Source organism: Glycine soja, chromosome 11 (genome assembly GCF_004193775.1).
Source record: "Glycine soja cultivar W05 chromosome 11, ASM419377v2, whole genome shotgun sequence".
Lineage (NCBI taxonomy): Eukaryota > Viridiplantae > Streptophyta > Magnoliopsida > Fabales > Fabaceae > Glycine > Glycine soja.
This window is the reverse complement of record NC_041012.1, coordinates 35,032,842-35,055,839: the sequence shown is the minus strand read 5'-3', so window position 1 is coordinate 35,055,839 and position 22,998 is coordinate 35,032,842. Positions and strand designations below refer to the sequence as shown.

Genomic DNA, 22,998 nt, shown 5'->3' with positions numbered 1-22,998 from the left:
CATCTCATAAAAGTAACAGACCTTTTAGGATAAACTAGACACACAGAACAAATCTTTTAGGAAGAACTAAACACAAAACAGATCTTTATAGGAAGAACTAGACACAGAGATCTTAGACAACCTTACTAGATGATGCATTGCATTTTAGTTAATTGTTAGCTATAATTTTAGTTAAAATTAGTTGCACTATTAGTTGGTTAGGTCTTAATTTTGCATATTTCTATTTGTTTTCAACTTTTTGTCAAACCTGTTAGACTTTAAGGACTAAGCTATTTTGAAGTGGATTTAAAGCTATTTTGGTGCTAGCAGAAGGTTGCATAAGCATGCAAAACTGTGTATGAGCGAGCACATCCCGAATGGTCTGTTTGGGTGCTGAACGCAACTTGCATAGGCGTGCAACGACCCTGCAAGAATTAATTTAATTTGTTTTTATTTTATTTAGTAAGAATCTGGCTTAAAACTGTTTTGGCCGGTAGGTTTAAACATGATGTTTTCTTTTCTAGTAGGACTTCGAATCCATACACATTTATGACATGACGATTTTTAACATTTGTGATGGTTTTAAAATATAAATTATAATGACTAGAAAATAAAAATCAATTTTTGGCCGCACCAAACGGTTAGTTATTACCCATACTTGCCCTGCTCCAGTGTTATCCCTACCTGTGAATACTTATCTAAAATTATGCTAAATTATATTTTGACATGATTTTAGATGCCTCAAATGTAAAATCAAACACATTTATTAACTGAGAATTGTAGTTTAAATTCAATCATCATCTGTTTAGACATGTAATATATATGAAGTATTTTTTGTACATGTACAGAAATGAAAATATACAAAAAAACATTTATAATCTTGAAAGAATAAAATATTTGTTAAACAATGACGAACTCATATGGAGGACGAGATGAAGGCCTCCATCACTGGCATGAACACCGGCCACTGCCACGACGTCGTCACTCCCGCTGCAATCTCCATTGAGAACGCGATCGATACCCTCGCATCGTTCTGCACTCGCTCGGCAAAAATTGATTCCTTCAATGCCAACATTTATGATCTGGTATTGTTCCTCGGCACGAGTTTGAAGAAAAAGAGGAAGTTGCCATAGAGGATGGAGGTAATGAGGAAAGAAGGGATAAAGAAAAAGCCACCGGGGAAAAACGGTCGGAGATGATGTTGGAAAGGGTAAAAAGATCTAGTGTGAAATAATCTATAATAACATGATTCATCTCATGGTTAAAAATCATGATCCACTTTAGACCACCTATTAAAAATACCCTTATCCATAACCATTTTCAAAATTGCAAATCTCAAGCTACTGGCCACCACGCCTCGTCTAGGGCAAAGCAAACAATTTACAAGAGAAATATTAGTAATACATTTGATTATTGGTTAAAATTTATTAAGACTTATGAAATAATGTGAGATTGATTAATATGGAGTGAAATTCATATCATTTTGTGAATATATTTTAATGAATTTCAATGAATAATAAAGAATTTACTGAAAATATGACTCTGACATTGCAATGGAGCTAAATTGTTACTTGCTAATTTTTGGTTAGTTACCATCGTAACCACGAACGGCATCAGAGAGGAAAGGGTTAGGACCACGAAATTCGTTAAACTAACTGTTTACAAGAATAAACTATACAACATCTAAAATATGCAGACAGCAATCCATGGCCACGAGTTGGAACTGCCTCTATATATCAACAAGTATCAGTGTAATAATCAGAAGCAGTGTCCTTCCCTCCTAAAAAGCAGACTACCCATAAGTTCGAATATTGTGTTCTGGTTGAGGTTGCAACTAATTCCTCCTTCGACCAGACTTTTTGTTTCTCTTACTGTGGCCTGGAGAAGATTGCTCATAAGCCACCGGCAGGACTGTTCCCTCCTTGATCCCATTTGAATCTGACATTTTATCAATTGTTTTTTGTGCTTCTAGAAAAATCTTGATATCTCTAATCTGTTGCATCATCATTTAACCCATCACATGACAATAAATTTGGAAAACTGTAAAACTGCACAAAGAATCATTGAAGCTAGTTGCAATACCTGTTCCTCCAAATCAATTATCCTCTCATTCATCAATTTAATTGATTTAGCTTCCCTAAATGATCACATATTTAGACAGGGATCGAGAATGAAGTTATAGTCTGAAGTGGTAATTTCCTGTTATATCAAATTTAAATAAATATGAAATATATAAAAGCATATGTACCTCTCTTCAGCTTCTTTAAACTTCTTCCGCCAAATCTCTTGATTTTTTATGAGTTTCTGATTGACCTAAGGTAAGAAATAATGGGTAAATAGCCGAGAATTCAAGCAAATAATAAACCAAATGTATGAAGTTACCTCAGCAATGGCATTTCTTTCTTCTGTACACTTTTCCAGTTCATTTTGGATATCCTGCATTTCAGAAGCTGCAGCTTTCTCCACTGCTTCAGACATGGAACTTTCCATTTTACTTTTTGCCTCCACTAGTAAAGATTCATAATACTAAAACAAAAAATCATTAACATAATCAGATTTCAGAAACACACCATCAGGAGTACTATTACATCAGAAGATCAACAACATATGGAGAGTATCATAACATTTGTGCCAAAGCCTTTCATCATAAGAGAAAGCTACCAGACTTGATGTTCCTAATCCAAACCACACGAAGAGTAATTTCATAACTTCCAATGACATTTCAGAAACAAGTAATTTTCAGGCATAGTTGATGACATAAAACACTCTACAGTTCTGTACATCCAATTCAAAGACTCCTTTTACAGAATTGTTCACATCTCTCAAATAATTTTAAAGACATCAGGGTTAACTCACTTGTCTTTGTGTCTCCAACTGAGATGTAAGAAGACGGTTGTATTCATCCACAATCTGTTCTCATGTTAACAACTAATTAGTGATCACGCAGGGCAATGAAAAGTGAAAAGTTTAGAGTACCATGTTAACAGCAATGGCAACAATATACATCAAGTACCACATAATAAACAACCAAACGATTGAGATGGGGTCATTAAATGATTTTGCAACTTCCATACAAGATAGCTTTTTAAAATTTCATCCCCATATTCTATTTGAATTAACTATATGGGCCTATGTCTATAAGACAGTAATTGCACCAAGTGCTATGTGCAAAGTGTCCCATGTTAGTTATAGCATACAAAATCATACCAGTGATGCCAAGGTTTGTTGTTTCAGACAAATCTGTCCAAGCAAGTCTTGGAATAAATAAAGAGTGATGCTATATCCTACTACTAATCCTCCCAATACTTTTATAAAAAAAAAAGTATTACGTGCAAAAATTAATGCAGTTGATGGCTTGGAAATATAAAAAATATTCGATACTTTCTTCATTCAATGTAGGAAGATTAGTAGATAGAAAATGTAGGAGGATTTAGAATTATTCATGAATAAAAGGCAAAAAGACATTCAAGAGTTTCATATGTGACTTATGAGAACCATACCGTTTCAACTTTGCTGTTGAAAAGGGCCCCATTAATTCCCAAATCTTCACGGCATTCGCACATACCACAATCTCCTTCCAGTGACATACAGCGAAAATTCATCTCCTCCAACTTGCCATCAATTTTAGACTGGTCCTGGTTCAGTCGATGGACATAACTGTCACCCACATAATCCCAAATTTGCTGTGTTTTAAAATCAAGAGAATAGCAATGCTGAGTATCTTTCCAATGCTGAATGGCATGTCCTTCTTTATATCTAGATAAAAATAAAATAAAATCACGGCATTAAAGTCTTCCCCAACAAAACAAAAGTACATGACACATCAAGGACAATTTTTTTTTACTTTTTCATATATTAATATATTAATTAGGGGCTTTCAGTTTCATACACAAGTTTATCAGTGAAAATAGAAGAAATGATAATATGTTACCTTCCACATCCAACAAATCCACAAATCATACAAACCCAGAGATCATCTAATGTTCCACAAATAAAACAGGTTGGCTTCTCATCCTGTTGCTGACAGAATTGACAAACCTACAGTATAAACATGAAAGGCATTTTACAAAGAATTTTCCATCAATAAGGAATCCTTTTAAGTGTACTCCAAATAAAATCACCGCTTTCAAAGTTCAAACTGCTTTTGGTGCAGGAAATTACAGCATAATAAACACAACATAAAACTATATAACTGCTTTGAAAAAAAGTTTCTATTTAATCAATGGTCCACTAGTTTGAGGGAGGAGTTGTCTTAGGGGTGGATTCTTTTTGGCTTCAGCTAATGTTATTTTGTAATTTTCAGATGGGTTAGGCATTTTTGCCTTGTAATCTTTATCCTGTATGCAGCACACCTAGTACTGCATTATATATAAAATTCTATATCAATTTTTGCTGTGCAAAAAAAAAAAAAAGTTTCTATTTGCACTTCTAATTAAAAAAAATATTACTTTATTTTCACTTTGGTTCCTGTTTTCAAAGGTTTGCATAAGAAACTGTTTAAACAATTAAAAGTTATTTTCATTGTTTTGTATAAATTGCAAGCCTTTGAATATAGAAAACAATTTGAAAACAAGGTGGTATTTTTAAAATTAAAATCAAAAACAAGAAACAGAAATAGAAACTACTTTCTCAAAGTAAACAAGCCATAAGGATTTTAACATCCAGAATGTGAATCAATAAGAGTCCACATTCCATCTTGATACATGAATTTGAGCAGATGAGATCAAAACATTTTGGCTATAAAAAATTTCCATCACCTTTATACCATTCATTTGGAACCTAGTGTGAAATCCTGATTTATCACAATGATAACTGATGAGATGTCCATGCAAAATTACAAGATACTTTCAACTTCCATAGACAATGCATCAAAAGTATTAAGTTATCAAATTCTATCCAATTAAATCCTTAAATCTTGATAAACAACAGGAGCTTATTGCAACCTGTAATTAACCTCCAGATTTATTTTTTGGTGTACAACGGTGGTAATGGGGATCGAACCTAAGTCCTCGTGCATCTACCCCAAACCCCCACCACTAGGCCAACCCTAGTGGATTAATTAACCTCCATAGTTAGCGTAAAGAAACCAAAAACAAATGTAGCAACATCAATGACCAAGTTTCTCATCAAGTCTCACAACGCTCCAAGAAGAATTTATTCAGGTTAAACCAACACGTTAAGACAATAAAATCACCTAAACCAACATAAATCAGAAGTGTAATAAATTGCGCAAACTAGATTTAAAGGAATGAAGAACCCAAAAACCTGGCAAGACAAGTACGTCCACTTTGAAACACAAGGGCAATCAAATGAGTGGTCGCAAAGTGTTGTGAGAATCCCACTCGTATCTGGGTCCAACCTCTCTAGCATTCCATAAAAAACAGATATCATAATTCACAACCAATACCTCACAAGAGTATCATTGCCAGGGACAAACAGAAAAACAGAGAAAAACAAGAGTCTCTAAATAAAGACACACAAATGCAACTCACCAAGACAAACAGGACAAGTTGGTATTTCCGTACAACCAGGAGGCGGAGTCCCAGCAACTTCTGCATATTCAGAATACTCCACGGATTGCAGAAACAAAATATGGCACACCTCTGCCTAAATTTTGATTATCATTTGAAATATTAGAGCAAATTGAAAACCAAAAAGCTAATGAAGATATGAGGGGGTGTTTCTAAAAAAGAAAAAGTACCTCGGCAGGAGAAAACTTCTTGGCATTGAAATTGGTAAAAAATGCGTCGGCGGCAAAGTGATCGGCGAACTCGATGAGGACGCTATAGCGATCTTCGGTGCCGTCGTTTCTGTTAGGCACGTGAAAATGAAGGGTTAGTTAGGGTTAGCATGTAAGAGAGTGGAACTGAAGGGAAGGGAAGCTTACCTGATGAAGAGAAGGTGGTGGAAACGGTCGAGGTGGGGTCCACAGAAGGGAATGAAGTCGTGGAAGGAGAGGTAGTTGGGGACGGCGAGGATGAAGAGGAGAGAAGAAAGAGAGGTCTGGGTTGGGAGCGAGGAATGGGAAGAGGTTCGGAACAAGTGGAGTGCGCCTCTGCGTTCGCTGAATTTAGGGTTGTTGGATTGGGATTGGGATTGGGATTGGGATTGGAAGATGGTTTGGGGATCCAGAGGGTGGTCCTCTTCCACCGAGTGGACTCGGAGCAAGAACATGCCTCGCCGGGATTCTCAAATTCAACGGTGGTGTTTCTGTTTATCGGAATATGTGTTTGATAGATTGTTTCTGAGATGAAAATTAATCAAAGCCAAAGACTTCTTTTATGATAGTACCACTATAAAACAAAACTATTTTAAAGAATAGTAGCTTTTAAGTTAAAAATATTTTTATTATAAATTATAGACCTATATTTTGAAATAAAAAAGATTTAAAATATATTTTTTTACTTCAAATTCAATTTTGAATAAAAATAATTTCACCAAATCAAAATTATGTAAAAGCCAAGTTTGCAAATATTCAACAAATGCATACTTACTAATTTGATTAGGATGATTTTATATTAATTAAGATTAAATTATTAACTATTTTGTTCATTGTGAGGAATTAATCACAAGTGAAGTATCCAGAATTATAAATTAAGATTTTTTTAAAGAAAAAATATTTAAAATAACAAGTGAAGTATCCAGAATTAATCAAAACATGAATTTAAAAGAAAGTACTCAAAATTATAAATTAAAGAAGAATGTAGTGTGTAAAAGGAAAATAAATTAAAATAACAAAAAAAAATAAGAATGTTGTTTATTCTTTTTTAATAAATCCTAAATTAAGATATTGAGTTATTTTTAAATTTTTTTTATAATTTAATATATATATATTATCAGTGTATCAAGCATATGTTACAATATAGTCTTAAGATGTGTTTATGAACATATTTTCTTAGGGTCAACCAAAAAATTTGTTTAGAGAGTAAATTCATCTTGATGACATGTTTGACATAATTTTTTTGCTTAAAAGTTTAGTTTTGTATTACAATACTGATGTTGCTTTTGCAAATTTAAGTTTGATCAAAACTTAAATTTGTAAATTTAAATCTAAATATACACTTAATTTCCTAATAATTGTTTAATTACTAGGTTGATTTTTGGTAAAGAAATTTTATTTTTTAATCAACAACTATACGAGGAGCTCCTTTGATAATTAATAACATGAGATGTGTGGTATGTGACTCAAAATCACAAATGACACAAGTGAGAAGACGTTGAAATAGTGTTGTCATAACTGTTTTCGGTTATTATAACTGAATTGGTTTTGACATCAAAGCATAGCTAGAGTGTACATATATATATTTGATCATGTAATGTAGTGGGTGGGTTTTTGAAGAGGCTAAAAACAAAGAAAAAAAAACTGCAGAAATCAGAGAGTTCTAAAGGGAGGTAGTGAGGTAGGTGATTGAGAGAGGTTTTGTCGAAAGAGAAACTAAGAGAGATCAAAACTAGCTGTTGCTTGTATTGAACTTGTAATTTCATGATCAATGTGATGATGAGGAACTGCACTTTTCTGTAGATGTAGGCACATTGTTGAACCACGTAAATCTTTGAGTTCTTGCTTTATTGTGTTTGTTTGCTGTGTTTTCTGTTTTTCTTTTTTGATCTTGTGCAGGTTTAAGAGTTGCAAAACTGATTCAAAGAATCAATAAGATGAGATTATGTTAACTGAAAACTTAAATTAAGATAAATTCTAAAACACTAGTTTTTCTTTTTGCACAGCAAAAAAAGATTATATATTGATTAAAGTGAATTAAAATCTGCCACAAGGAGTGTCAGAGATCACTCACGACAAACATGAAGTGTTTGCCCCTTAATGGGATTAAGAACCCCTACATGACACACGTTCGCCTCCCAGGCTGCAATTTATGCACTAAACATACATAGTTGCAATCACATCTCCTATTACCTTTCCCCGACTTATACATTCATATTCCTCACCGAAGGAAAAAAAAAAGCATCACATGCCCTGGAGCCCGAAAGCCACTACCCGATATTCAATACACAATTTAAAGGATCCAAACACCATACATACAAAGATGAATCAAACCCTTTAAAAGAAACCTTACACCAGCTCCAAGTTCTGTATCGTGAGAGCTCCCAAACCGCTTTTGAATCTCAGCTAGCTTGATTAAAAATGATGTCATTTTTGTGGTTCCATATTGTCCACACCACAAAAGCCCATGAGGTCCACCACGCCATCCTTACCATTTTACCATTTATGTTTCCTACATGCTGCCAGAAATGCCATGTACATTTAGAAGGTAAAATCCTGATTTCTCCCAGCCACATATAGCATCCCGTCCATATATATCATGAGAAATCGAACATTCAAATAGCAAGTAATTTATAGATTCCACCGTAGTGTTACAGAGCACGCAATAATTACTGCTTCCAATAAGAGTAATGTTCCTCTTCCTCGAGTTATCTTGTGTTTGGACACTATCATGTGAGACCTTTCATATGAATCCTTTAACCTTTTATGGAATTGGTAATTTCCATAGTTTTCTGGAAAAAAAAAATTGAATCCTCCACATTTTCCACTTCATTCAACTCTCCTTGCATTACCTTGATCCACATGAATGACCACCAAGTTGCTTTTGAAGAAGTTCACCTTTAACCCTATGCCAACTCAAAGCATCTAAGAATTGCTTTCAATGTAATAATATCTCTCATGTCTTCTTTAAAAAAAAATAGTGTCATCCACAAATTGGAGAAGCAAAACCTTCAAGTCACCACCACCTATACCAACCCCCGGTAAAGCCCCTTTGCTTTCGCCTCCCTTAACATGCCACTAAAGCCTTCCGCTACCACCAAAAAAAGAAACCAAGTTAGATCTCCTTGACGAAGTCCCTTTTGAGCATAAAATTTCTTTGTTGGGCTCCCATTCACAAGAACGGAAGTAAATGAAGATTGTAAGCAACCCCACATCCATCTAATCAATTTCCTACAAGACTCCAACCTATGTAGCATGTAGGCTAGAAAATCCCATCTTACTGAGTGCTATGCTTTCTCAAAATCGGCTTTGAAAATGAAACAACTGTTCTTCTTCGTCTTAGCTTCCTCAACAACCTCATTTACAATCAAAACCTCATCCAATAAGGGAAATAGGCCTAAACTTTCTCAACCCTTCAACATTCTCCTTTTTAGGGATAAGTGTAAGAAAAGATGAATTTGTTCCACTTGATAAGTCTATGTGTTGTTTGTGTTTGGATCCTATCTTGAATCTTGTGTTTGTGGGAACAAATGGTTAGGTGGATGAGTTTAAAAGAACCTCGTGTTCGAGAATGTTAGGACACAATACTCTGATAGAATATGACATTGGGGCATGAACTTCTGTATTAATTGCATGAAGTTCTAAACATATAGTTTTTATCATTTTTGTTTCACATGTTGAGTCTTTAGGTCATTCTCTAAAATTTTGAATGATCTTGTTTTGAGTCAGAAATATTTTTATATCTTTAATTGATAAGTATTTAATTTGGTGATTAACGTAAATATGAATATTTTACTCATGTGAATTCCTTTATATTTATTGAATGAAATTATTTTATGTATTTTATTATATAAATATGTATATCGGAATAGAGGGTGTTACAACATTCATCCTTCCTCCTTGGACTTCATTTGAAAGTACTCTTTAACTTGACTCTTGATTTTAATTGGCTCCTCACACCACACTCCATCCACCATCAATCATTTTAGACTATTGCTTCTTTTAGTGTGGTTAACAATGGCATGAAAATTTTGCGTGTTTACATTCCCCTCCTTAAGTCATTTGATTCTTGATTTTTGACACAAAATGGATTTTTGAATTTTTGAGTTTCTACAAAATTCTTTAATCATGTCTTTTCTTTTACATGTTTTCTCCAAATTTCATTTTTATATTTAGCATTTAGAATCAGATCGATATAATTAAGTTTTAAAGCAACAATATCATTATTATTATTATTATTATTTATTAAAAAGAAATATTATGACATTATAAAATTCAATTATAATTTATCATTTATAATAAATTTATTAACTTTTAAAATAATTATTTTAATTTAAATAATAATTTATAATTAAATGACTATATAAAATTATTAGAATATTTAGTGCATCTGCATGACTTTTTTTTAGTAAAAATGTTACAATGTTTTTAAATAAAACATGTACGCGGAACGGGTAAACCATTTTAAATATGATAATAATTATCTTATACGAGATTTCAGTAAAAAAAAAAAAAAATTATCTTATACGAGATAAAAGGGTAAAATAAGTACAATAGTATTTAATGACTATTTATTTATTTAAGGTTCACGTATTTATTCTTTTATATTTTTTTTATCTAATAGAGTAATAACATAATATTATCATATCTCTTGTTGATATGTGAAAATCTTTCACGGGTGGAGTGAAACCCTAACTCACATCGACTCGACTACGAGTGTGCCCAGCTTCTGCGAAATCAGGTTCGGCACTTGTCTGTCTCTTCTCGCTGCAATCCAATTTCAATTTCCAATCCGATTATTTGTTTTTCTGTTTTGGGTTCCTTGATCTGCTGCATCCTCCTCTTCCCCGGTCGATTGTGTTCTAGCTAAGCCCTTGTTTGTTCATGCTTCTAATATATGCATTTTCTGATTGACAAATCAAATCAAGATAGATTAGATACAATTAATTATATTTCCGTGTGCCATGCTCGTTTGTTTCATGCTTGTGTGTTTTCAATACTTGCCACCTTCACAATTATATAGGATTTCCTTTTCTTCAATAATTTTTTTTTCTGCTTGTGTCAGTTTTCTACAATGGGAAGGAAAAAGACAGAGGATGCTGGCCCATCTGCTAAGGTCAAGGCTAGTAGCAAAGATCCTGCTAAGAAGGAAAAAATTTCTGTCTCTGCCATGCTGGCCAGTATGGATGAAAAGCCTGATAAACCTAAAAAAGTCTCTTCTTCCTCCAGTAAGCCGAAGCCCAAATCTGCTCCAAAAGCTTCCACATACACCGATGGTATTGATCTTCCTCCATCCGATGATGAAGATGATGATCTCTTGGAAGAGGAGGAAGCCAAAAGGTCCAGTCAGCAGCAGCAAAGGCCTGGTTTGAAGCCACTTGATGTGCCTATTGCTGAGAAGGAGTTGAAAAAGCGTGAAAAGAAGGATCTTTTAGCAGCACATGTTGCTGAGCAGGCAAAGAAGGAGGCTCTCAAGGATGATCACGATGCTTTCACTGTGGTCATTGGAAGCCGGGCTTCGGTGCTTGATGGAGGAGATGATGCTGATGCTAATGTCAAAGATATAACAGTAGAAAATTTCTCCGTGTCTGCACGGGGTAAAGAACTTCTGAAAAATGCAACGGTGAAGATATCTCATGGAAAGAGGTATGGTTTGGTTGGGCCCAACGGAAAGGGCAAGTCCACGCTGTTGAAGCTTCTTGCTTGGAGGAAGATACCGGTACCTAAGAATATTGATGTCCTTCTGGTTGAACAGGAGGTAGTTGGTGATGATAAAACAGCTCTTGAAGCTGTTGTTTCTGCTAATGACGAACTTGTTAAAATTCGACAAGAAGTTGCCTCTCTGCAGAATGCAGCTTCTGTTGAAGACAAAGATAATGATGAGGAAGACGATACAGGAGAGAAGCTAGCAGAGCTATATGAAAAACTACAGCTGATGGGATCTGATGCTGCTGAAGCTCAAGCATCAAAGATATTAGCTGGTTTAGGTTTTACAAAGGATATGCAAGCCCGTCCTACAAAATCCTTTAGTGGTGGCTGGAGGATGAGAATTTCTTTAGCTCGAGCACTTTTTGTGCAACCAACTCTATTATTGCTTGATGAACCCACAAATCATCTTGACCTGAGGGCTGTTCTCTGGTTGGAAGAGTATTTGTGCCGTTGGAAGAAAACTCTGGTGGTTGTCTCACATGATAGGGATTTTCTCAACACAGTGTGTACTGAGATTATTCATCTCCATGATTTGAAACTTCATTTCTATCGTGGAAATTTTGATGATTTTGAGAGCGGGTATGAACAGCGTCGTAAAGAGATGAATAAGAAGTATGATATTTATGCCAAGCAATTGCAAGCGGCTAAGAGGAGTGGAAACCAGGCTCAGCAAAAAAAAGTTAAGGATCAAGCTAAGTTTGCAGCAGCTAAGGAAAAAAGCAAGGGCAAGGGCAAGGGCAAGGTTGATGAGGATGAGGCCCCACCAGAGGCACCTCAGAAGTGGAGGGATTACAGTGTGGAGTTTCACTTTCCTGAACCTACTGAGCTCACACCCCCACTTCTGCAGCTTATTGAAGTCAGCTTTAGCTACCCAAACCGGGAAGATTTCAGGCTCTCAAATGTTGATGTTGGCATTGATATGGGGACTCGTGTTGCCATTGTTGGGCCTAATGGAGCTGGAAAATCTACGTTGTTGAATCTTCTAGCTGGTGATTTGGTTCCTTCTGAGGGTGAAGTTCGAAGGAGTCAGAAGTTGAGGATAGGAAGATATTCCCAACACTTTGTGGACCTTCTAACAATGGATGAAACAGCTGTGCAGTATCTTCTGCGTCTCCATCCAGATCAGGAGGGACTTAGCAAGCAGGAGGCTGTCCGTGCAAAACTTGGTAAGTTTGGGCTACCAAGTCATAACCATCTTACTCCTATTGCCAAACTATCAGGAGGGCAGAAAGCTCGGGTGGTCTTCACATCTATCTCCATGTCAAATCCACACATTTTATTGTTAGATGAACCCACCAATCATCTGGACATGCAAAGTATTGATGCATTGGCCGATGCACTGGATGAATTCACCGGTGGAGTTGTTCTTGTTAGTCATGATTCAAGATTGATATCACGTGTATGTGAGGATGAAGAAAGGAGTCAAATCTGGGTTGTCGAAGATGGTACTGTCAAAAATTTCCCAGGAACATTTGAGGATTACAAGGACGACTTGCTGAGAGAGATTAAAGCTGAAGTTGATGATTGAGCTTCCTTTTCTGAAAAAAATTATTTTAGTGACAATTTGTCCTCATATATCTACATTTTTGGCTTCCTGTATTTTGCTGATAAAGATTACTTGCCTCCCGCCAATGCTGGACTTTGTCCTCCCCTTCTCCTTGTTCATTTTCTTGTATTCTGCAACTCTGTAATTTTAGGTTGCGGGAAATGCTATTAATACACTAGTGAGACTTGTGGTTTTTGGATTACCAAAGTTTGAGTTAAGAATATATAGGAACGTGTAATTTAAACTGTTACGACTAAATAAACATCTGCTCTGTTCCAAATTTTGTTTGTGTTTCTGTAACAAATCACCTCATAATGTTGTCTATTGATTCAAATTTTGAAGTGCAATATCCAACCAATCTTATATATTTTTTCTGGTGCAATTGAGTTTACAAACTTTTTTTGTATGAAGACTAAGGTGGATGCATTTTTTTTTTGCACAGCAAAAATCAGATATTATTATATATAACTCAGTACTAGGTGTACTGGAAATAGGATACAAATATATAGGGCAAGTTGCCTAACCCAACCAACATAAAGATAGACACAAAGCAAAAACAACAGAGACATAACCCCCCTAAGACAGCTGCTCCTTCAAGTTAGAAGACCACTGGTTGAAATGCATATCAAAGTCTTTGTCCATGCATTTTAGCCAAGACCAAGTGTGGAACAGAGCTTCGTCCCTGACTTTTTCGGGACTGAAAATCTGGTTATTGAAAACCACTGAATTCCTATGTTTCCAAATAGTCATGGATAGAGCTATCCAAAGTACTTCCCATCTCTTGACTATATGTCTCTTGCTGTTCCAGTGAGAAAATTGAATAAAATGATTTATAGGGTCAGTGGGGAAAGGGCCCACTCTACTAACCCAATTTAGAACCTCCCACCAAAGGCTCCTAGTTGCTGAACAAGAAAACATAATATGGCCAACTGTTTCCTCCTCTACATCACATAAAGGGCATCTATCAGATGGTAAATCTACCTGCCTCCTTCTTAGATTAGGCTTAGTGGGCAATCTGTTTTTTAAGAGCCTCCAAGAGAATGCACTTGCTCTTGGAGGAATTTTCAGATTCCACAAACTCCTGTAGACACTGTCTTCAGCAGCAGAGGTACCATCACCCATCAAGAGACTGTATGCTGATTTTGTGGAATAAGACCCAGTAGAATCAGCCCTCCACTCAAGACAATCCATACTAGAAAAGTGGATCTGAACATCAGCAATGTCCTCCATGAAGGCAGCCATCATATCAATCTCATGATCAAAAAAATTTCTCCTCCATAGAATTCTCCATTCCCACCTGTTATCAGCAAATTGGCCCATTAGGTTGATAGTAGAGTCTTGGTGAAGACTGATTTGGTACAAAGCCGGGTACTTGTCTTTGAGGGTGTAGTCATCCCCCCTCCACTTATCCAGCCAGAACTTAACCTTGTCCCCTTTACCCACCTTCCACCTCAAGTTGCTGGTTAAGATATTATGATGCTGCTGCTGGAAGACTGATTTTAAGTCCCTCCACCAAGGAGAGATGTGAGCACTGTTTTTATCATATAGTAAAGCATGCCATCCTCCATATTTGGACAATAAGATTCTTGCCCAAAGCTGATGCTGATTATTCACCAGGTTCCAGCCCCATTTGCCAAGTAAGGCTACATTAAACTTGTTCAAGTCTTTAATTCCTAACCCCCCTCTGCTCTTAGGAAGACAAACTATGTCCCATTTAACCCGACTAAGGTGGATGCATGTGCACTGCTGTTCAAAAAATCCAGTTGGGCTCAACCTGTCCAAAACCAAACTGGCACAAATAACATCTGGAGAAGAGTGAGCTGCTTGTTGGTGTTAAAAATGATGGCAATTGAATCAAATTTGATACTTGTATTTTAGCTTGTAGTTTGATGCTTAAGTTTCTTAGTTTGTTATGTTTGTCACTGCTCAGTAGTTATGCCTTTCAGATTTGTCTTGTAACACTTAAACATATTGATATATTTGGAGTGTGGAAACAGAAATAGAAAATAGAGGTATTCATGCATTAGCATATTACAGCGTATTTTGCCAAGCTTGAATGTTATTGCGATCAAGGCTAGTATTCACCTTCCTTTTGATCATCGTCTGCTGGTTCAAAATCTTACTACACAGGTAATAAGTTGCTGAATATCCAAATAAAACGCGGCTATTTATTTGTCATCAAGAATTATGCGGCCTGTATTATTGTAAAGGATTTATTATGCTTTGATAACAAATGATAATGATTCTAAAGAATTTAGAACCAATACTAGGAATATGTTAATTATTTATTCTAAAAAGAAAATTTAAAATATTGAAAATAGTTTGGGCAGTAAACTGTTTAGTATGTGTTGTCTAGGTGCCGAAGACTGGGTTTTAAAATACTATCACTGTTAATCTTCATATGGCAATGATTATTTTATTTGCCTTCTATATTGGCAATGACTTTTAAGCATATTTGTGTACGAATATCATTTAAGCACGTGAACAGAATGTATGATTGAATTTGATTATATCTCAAAATTTCTTCTTAGCTATTGGAGTATTTCATAAAGAGAAAAGTAAGGTACTGAGATAATTTTCCATGTTCACTTTGTCCCAGAAATTCTAACTATATCTAACTCAATCTTTGTTAAACAAACTAATTATAGGTTTATAAAAGTCAACAAAAGATTAATATAAATAGATTTACACTAGTGATAGCATCCCCATGTCCTTTCTCTTGCTACAGATTGAACAAGTTAAAGAACATCTAACCTAAACACTACTACCAATCTTCACAGTCAAGTTGGATTGGACAATTCTCTACTGTTCGTGATTCTACCTGTATATAGTTAATTCATTTTCTTTGATCCTTTCATTTCATTTTCCTGATTTGCTTTGTGATGAATTTCAAAAAATACATTGGTTCCATCTGCATCCCTTGTAAATACGGATTGTGTTTAGTTATATCCCTCTGAAACATGTTTTATTTGCATGTGTAGGCTTTATGATTATCGTACAAATCTATGGAAATTGGAAATGTGGTGCTGATGTCTACTGTGGTTTGTTCTCCACAACTGAGTGACAAGGATGCCGATGATGGACTGTTAGGAGTTATGAAGATTCCAAACTTACTTGGAATTTTGATTGCTTGCAATTTAGAAATGGTTTTGTTAACTAAATTTTTATGGGATGACACTATGAACATGTTAACTCGATGAACAGCATGATTTAACTACTTGTGTACAACAATCTTGCCGTTTAAAGCTTCCAAATTCTTATCATTTAAGTCTTGCTGTTCGAAGCTTCCAAATGCTTTTCATGGAGTAGTCAGTTGTTGCTCTGTATATTTGCTTGCCAGGCTGATGATCATTGTTTTTTCTTATGAAGTTTGTAGTGCTGGTGATTATGGTTGGAGCACACGGCCTAATCTAGATCCCCTTAACTAATCTAATTTTTGAGTAATATTGAAGTAAAAAAGTTTCACAACATTGTTTATAAAGGAATACTTGAGTCCATTTCAGGACTTGTCTTCTGGCAAATACTACTTACCGTATGATTTTTTTCCTTCTTAATTATAAGAAATATTGAATTACTTTTTTAAGTGTATTAATTGTTAATTTGGTTATCCTTAATTAGTCGTGAGATCTATTGATATAATATCTATATAAAATAAAACAAATATAATAAATATAAATTTATAATTATTTGAATTTGAGTATGTATTTTTGTTATTGTGAATACTATGTTTAAATTACTTGAATTTTGTGTTATAATTAATCATTTTAAATTTTTTTATTGAGAAAATTAAAATTTTATTTTAAAATGATATTTTTAATCATTTTGAAGATATCAGTATAATTATGTGATATTATTAAAATTTTGAATTGGTTAATCTCGTTACCGCTTAAACAAAACTTTGTCAATGTAATGAGATTATTGTTATTCTTGTTATATTTATTAAAAAATAATTATCATTGTTATATTTTAAAGTTATTAATCTATAATTGCTTCAAAAATTGACTTTATCTATGAAGATTATTATGTAATCCAAATGTTATATATTACTACTGCAATTTAACTGTTATAAGTATTATTTATTTATAATAAATATCATTGATTTAAATATTAGTTTAAAATTAGCTAAATATCTATAAATTCTGTATTTTCAGTGGTTCATAAAATATATTTTAATAATTAAACTATTAATACTCTAATATTTGGATTTAATTGTAACAACAAAATTAGCCAATACATATTACACTATTAATAATAACCGTAACATATACATATACATATGTTATATTTCACAAAACTATCTAAAAATTTAATTAAATATTAAAAAATTAACTAATAATTGAAAGACAAAAATTTAACTTATTAAATTAAAAATATTTAAAAATAATAAAATAATGGCTTGTTTAAAAAAAATTGAATAAATATATTAAGGATAAAAATATAAAAGTTATAAGCTAAAAATTATCATTTTAAAAATGATAATTCAAATAAAATTTTAAAAAAATTAAAAATTATTAAGAAACAATTAAAATAAACTTATTTACCGATCTATTAAATAAACTTTTCAACCAAATAAAAAAACATTAAAATTAATTGGAATGTGTGGTCCCAACATACCATAGCCATAGACAACATATATGATTCAGTGCGTCTAAAATTTTCAATCTTAAAAATTCCGATTAAATTACTTACGTGATTATACAACCAGGCGTCAACAACTTTATCTATTACAAAAGTGAGTTCATAAATGTGAGTTTTTTTTTCTTTTTTCTTTTTCTGATTTTTACTAATTTTATTAGAATCGTTAGCATGTTACTTAACAACGCAAGCATGTTCTCCTGAGTAGATTTGTTAATATAATTTGATTTAAAAAAAAAGAAAGTAGAAATTTTTTAATAAAAGATAAGATTGAAATTAGGAAATTAAAATAATGATAAGGATGCGTCGGTAATGACTATATTCAACAAGTTATTTTAATTATTTTTAATTTTTTATTAGTTGAAAATTTTATTTCACTTAAAAAAACTTTAAAAACAAGTTTTTTATGTAATTTATAATATTTTTTAAACAACATTTTTAAAATATTAATTTTTATTTTCTTTTTATCTATAAAATATTTATTTAATTTTTTTATTATTCTTTTTAAATATTCATTATGTTATTTTATATTTTTGAATTAATTTTATCAAATACTTATAATTTAATAAGTTAACTTAAAAGTTTTCAAGTATAAACATATTTTTAATTAATTTTCCAGCTAATTTTATCAAATAACTGTAAAATTGATTCAAACCAAATCATAAAAAATAATTAATGTAATTTAGTTTAATCAAACTGTACGTAATTTTTATCAAAAAATTAAACCAAACCACAATGCAAACATTGCTAATATAGTTATTAAACTCTAACTTTTGATCAAAACTTCGTTATTTAATGATCGCTGACTAGGCCTAACCTTTCTTTTTCCTTGATAGAAAAGGCTTGGTGCGCGTGTCCACATTTCTTATAACCGAAGATATGTGATTTAAACATTTAATTTTTAAGAAATAATATTTTACCAATTTAAATGTTAAATTAAAACATTTCATAAATATACTACTAAATTTACAATATGTTATATAATTTAAAAATTAATTAATATTGTATCATATAATACAAATATAACTCAGATTTGAAAGTTATGAAGTTGAATTAAACTAATCTAACGAAGAATTGTACGCAGATATTTTTCAAATGGGGAGGATCCAGAAAAAGATATTTAAAGTATTTATATACTTTTCATCCGTTATGAGAGTGGACAACAACGTCAGCATGTCCCGTTACGCCGACAGCGTCGTATCATCATAAAAAATTTCATTGCGATATATGTAAAGTCTTTTTTTTCATATAATATTTTATAAAAGATAAATGATGATTTTGAGTTTTGAATGGGTAAATTAATGAAAATTTGGTAGAAACAACAAATTTTTTTATTTAATTTATGAATATGTAAAAAATATGATAATTATGTCATATTTGTATAATTATTTTGTTATTAAATTATAATATTTAATAATCAATTAGATATAAGTATTTGTTATGATTAATTTGATATTTAAATTATAAATTTTAGGAATTAATTTATTATTAAGTTGTATATAGGACATGATTATCATTTTTTTATATAAATTTAGAGACTAAATAAAAATTTTATTCTTACACAAACTACATTTTTATCCATTTACATATTGACCAAAATAATTATTTAGTCTTTTATAAGCATAAACATTTTTATTTAATAAGAAATTATTTTATATACAATTTTTAAAATAATATGAATCTAATAAATATATATTATGAGTCCAATTTCTTCACAGTGGACATCAATAAAAATACCTTTTATATGATTTTTATAAAAATTAGCAAATTTAATATATAATTTATTTATGAGAAAATAGAGTATGCACAGATAGTATAGATAATTTTATCTCATCATTTAGTTACAAATCACGAAGTATAATAATTTTATTAATTTTTATGATAATTATTTTAAAAGTCATATCAAATTATTAATAGTATAAATTTACTTTATATAATCAGTCGATGATGACTAATTTCTTTATTTATTCATACAATATTAAAAAGCTATTGCATTGTTAATATTTTGATTAGATTCCTTTTTTAATTTTATCCTTTGAATAAATTATTGACTTTACACAAGTATAAAATATTTTTTTATTCTTTTTAATAAGAAAATATTTATAATTTATTTTTGTAAAATTTTTTATATATTTTTTTATTCTCACAAAATTAAAATGTGTTATTTTTTTTATATACAAACTTGAGTTATTTAAATTGATTATGCATATAATTATTATAAATATGATATTTTTGATATCAATTATAAGCCATGCACGTAGGTTCCGGACAAAAAAGGACATACTGAAAATCTTTTGATAGGAGAGAAAAAAGTATAGTGAAAGTAATAAAGGAATATAGGGCATGAAAATCCGCCGTCCATTACGCTTTGTCTTCCTCTTCACTCTTGGTTCCATTACTGTGAGTTACAGACACAACACAACGCACTTCTTCTCACTGTCCCCATGGCATCGAGCACGATCCGCAAGGCGATTGGCGTGGTCAAGGACCAAACCAGCATCAGCATTGCCAAAGTCGCCGGCAATTTGGCCCCCGACCTCGAGGTCTTAATCGTCAAAGCCACCAGCCACGAACAAGTCCCCGCCGATGAAAAATACGTCAGAGAAATCCTGACATTGACGTCGCTTTCCAGAAGCTACATCAACGCTTCTCTCGTCACCATTTCCAAGAGGCTCAACAAGACTCGCGATTGGATCGTCGCCATCAAAGCCCTCTTGCTCGTTCACAGGCTCTTGGTCGACGCCCACCCCGCCTTCGAGGAGGAGATCGTGCACTCCACGCGCCTCGGCACCTCGAGGATTCTCAACATGTCCGACTTCAGAGACGACGCGCATTCCAACTCATGGGATCAAGTGGGTTTCGTTAGGGTTTACTCGCTGTATCTCGATGCGAAGGTTGATTTTGTGGCTTATAGGAGAAAATTAAGCGGCGGTGTTGTTGAATCTGTGGAGTTTAGGGATGAGTTTGGCTCTGCTGAGAGAGAGAGGAATGAGGTCACTCCTGTGAGGGAAATGGGAGCTGAGAGAGTTTTGAAGAGGTTGAACCGTTTGCTGCGGATGCTTGATCGTGTCTTGGGTTGTAGGCCCAGTGGTGCTGCCAAGAACAATAGCTTGGTGCTGGTTGCGCTTTACCAGGTTGTGAGGGATAGTTTTAAGCTTTATGCAGAGGTGTGTGATGTTTTAGGGGTGTTGTTGGATCGGTTCACCGAGATGGAGTATGAGCATTGTGTGAAGGCCTTTGATTCTTATGTTAGTGCTGCTAAGATGATGGATGAGTTGGTGGGGTTCTATGGTTGGTGTAAAGACACGGGAATTGCGAGGTCTTCTGAGTACCCTGATGTGCAGAGAATCACTGATAAGCTTTTGGGGACTCTTGAGGGTTTCTTGAAGGAGATGAGTTGTAGGCCAAAGAGTCCTGAGAGGAAGTTAGAAGTGAAGGTAACTGTGAATGAATCACAACCAGAGGCAGATATGAATAAGGTGAAGGCTCTTCCAGCACCTGAGACTGAGAGTTTTACACCTCCACCACCCATGTCGGTTGCACAGCCTAATAAGATAGCTCCTAATTCTCAAAAGCAGACGAGTGATTTGGTGGATCTAAGGGAAGATGGGGTTTCGGCGGATGAGCAAGGGAATAAGCTAGGGGCTGCAACTGTGAGGACAGAAGGTTCCTGGGAGGCATTTCCATCAAATGGGGAATCTGAAGTGAAATCTGCATGGGAGACACCAGCTGCTGAAGCTGGGAAAGCAGATTGGGAATTGGCATTGGTGGAGAATACTAGTAACTTGTCAAGGCAAAAGGCTGACTTGGCAGGGGGGTTTGATCCACTGTTACTGAATGGGATGTATGATCAAGGGGCTGTGAGGCAACATGTGAGCACAACTCAGCTGAGTGGTGGGAGTGCTAGTAGTGTGGCACTGCCTGGACCCGGGAAGAGCGCCACCCCGGTTCTGGCTTTGCCTGCTCCGGATGGAACTGTTCAAGCTGTAGGGCCGCAGGATCCGTTTGCAGCATCACTGACGGTGCCGCCGCCTTCATACGTGCAAATAGCAGACATGGAGAGGAAGCAGCATTTGCTTGTGCAGGAACAACAGCTGTGGCAGCAGTATGGGAGGGATGGGATGCAAGGGCAATTGGGCTTGTCTAGAGTTGCTGGTGCTCCTGGTTACTATGCTCCTGCCCCGCAACCTATGATGCCTTATGGAATGCCACAATTTGGAGGCATTGGGCAACCTGGAGGCTATTACCCTGCACCTTATTATTGAATTGAAGTGAGGGAGGAACTTGTTTTGAGCCAAACTGTGTTTTTTCATGGTCTTCGAGCTCTCCGGAAGATCGGACTCTATTTTTCTGTCTTTGCGTTTGGGATATAAATGTTCAAAATATGTTTGAAGAGTTTCATACTTCGCAAGTTATAAATGATATGTAGTATATATGAAATATTTAAGTCCTTATCTTTGGTCGTTCATCACTCCCTGCCGTGTAATTTTGACACAAATCTGATATTCTAATATCAATAGTGGACTTTCGGATAGTAAGATGACTCAGACCCTCTGGTATCAAGTGTTTTCTACGTAGTTTTATATACTATGAAAGAGAAATGATAGCAACATGGTCACTAACTAAACACGTTTCTAGAAAACGGTGGTGATCTCACAAAAAATAAAATGGCTCTTTAACTGCAAGAAAAGACCCGAATGATTTAGGTTGAGAAGAACTAACGCATGCTTGAAGTAACCAATTCACAATACACAATACATGAACCACTTAATGTTAATCTTCATTTCTGATCAACCTTTAGCAGCTGTGTTTATAAATGACATCTGTCCCAATTCTAGAATCATACATCTACTTCCCAATAGCTTCTCTACCATGAATATTGCAGAGAAGGAACTAATATTTCTCTACCATCTTCTTCCTGATAGCCTTTCTATACTTCTAGAACTGATTTTTCATTTGGTTGAGAAGAACTAACTGCATGGTCGTCGAACTAACCAATTCACAATATGCAATACATCAACCACTTAATACTATTTTTTATTTCTTATCAATATTGTTTTCAACAACCATGTTTACAAATGACTCTTGTCCCAATTCTAGAATCACAACTAAGCAGAGCTGTGATCCTAAAATTAATGAACATGATTGTTAAAAAAATACAAATCAAAAATGAAAATCAACATTAAGTGGTTGATGCATTGTGCATTGTGAATTGGTTAGTTTGAGCATGTCGTTAGTTCTCAATCAAATGAAAAATTGATTATTCGATTTCTTGATTTTATTAATCGCTAGAAATTGTTAAATAGCATGTTAAGAGTCATATTAGCTTTTTAGAAATAAGCTCTATAAACAGAGCACTTAGGTACTGTTGTTTGTATCTTCTATGGTGCCACTTACATTTCTCCTCAAT

General features: G+C 34.0%; 3 protein-coding genes across 3 annotated transcripts; 2 read left to right on the top strand and 1 right to left on the bottom strand.

Moving 5' to 3' along the window:
* Positions 1–1,503: 1,503 nt before the first annotated feature.
* Positions 1,504–6,247, bottom strand: LOC114377623 (BRCA1-associated protein-like). The gene is made up of 11 exons (XM_028336231.1): positions 5,867–6,247; positions 5,681–5,789; positions 5,472–5,586; positions 5,245–5,342; positions 3,911–4,017; positions 3,480–3,735; positions 2,836–2,889; positions 2,362–2,505; positions 2,228–2,292; positions 2,062–2,116; positions 1,504–1,972 (listed from the first exon to the last, which is right to left on the bottom strand). Exons 1-11 carry the CDS (start codon positions 6,151–6,153, stop codon positions 1,814–1,816), a joined length of 1,449 nt encoding a protein of 482 aa, XP_028192032.1. The 5' UTR covers positions 6,154–6,247; the 3' UTR covers positions 1,504–1,813.
* A 4,079-nt stretch (positions 6,248–10,326) lies between these two features.
* Positions 10,327–13,233, top strand: LOC114375024 (ABC transporter F family member 4-like). Its single transcript, XM_028332762.1, has 2 exons — positions 10,327–10,439; positions 10,764–13,233. The coding sequence occupies exon 2, from the start codon at positions 10,773–10,775 to the stop codon at positions 12,933–12,935; it is 2,163 nt and encodes a 720-aa protein (XP_028188563.1). The 5' UTR covers positions 10,327–10,439; positions 10,764–10,772; the 3' UTR covers positions 12,936–13,233.
* A 6,653-nt stretch (positions 13,234–19,886) lies between these two features.
* LOC114376955 (probable clathrin assembly protein At4g32285) lies at positions 19,887–22,126 on the top strand. Its single transcript, XM_028335296.1, has one exon. The coding sequence runs from the start codon at positions 20,033–20,035 to the stop codon at positions 21,851–21,853; it is 1,821 nt and encodes a 606-aa protein (XP_028191097.1). The 5' UTR covers positions 19,887–20,032; the 3' UTR covers positions 21,854–22,126.
* The last annotated feature ends 872 nt before the right edge of the window (positions 22,127–22,998 follow it).

Bases quoted from the DNA above. Each gene is read 5' to 3' on its own strand.
- LOC114377623 (XM_028336231.1), bottom strand. From the start codon at position 6,153: ATGTTCTTGCTCCGAGTCCACTCGGTGGAAGAGGACCACCCTCTGGAT. The intron at 3,736-3,910 runs GTAACATATTAT...ATTTTTATCTAG, and splicing joins GGATTTGTTGGATGTGGAAG to ATATAAAGAAGGACATGCCA. The intron at 2,890-3,479 runs GTATGGTTCTCA...ACATGAGAACAG, and splicing joins TCAACAGCAAAGTTGAAACG to ATTGTGGATGAATACAACCG.
- LOC114376955 (XM_028335296.1), top strand. From the start codon at position 20,033: ATGGCATCGAGCACGATCCGCAAGGCGATTGGCGTGGTCAAGGACCAA.
- LOC114375024 (XM_028332762.1), top strand. From the start codon at position 10,773: ATGGGAAGGAAAAAGACAGAGGATGCTGGCCCATCTGCTAAGGTCAAG.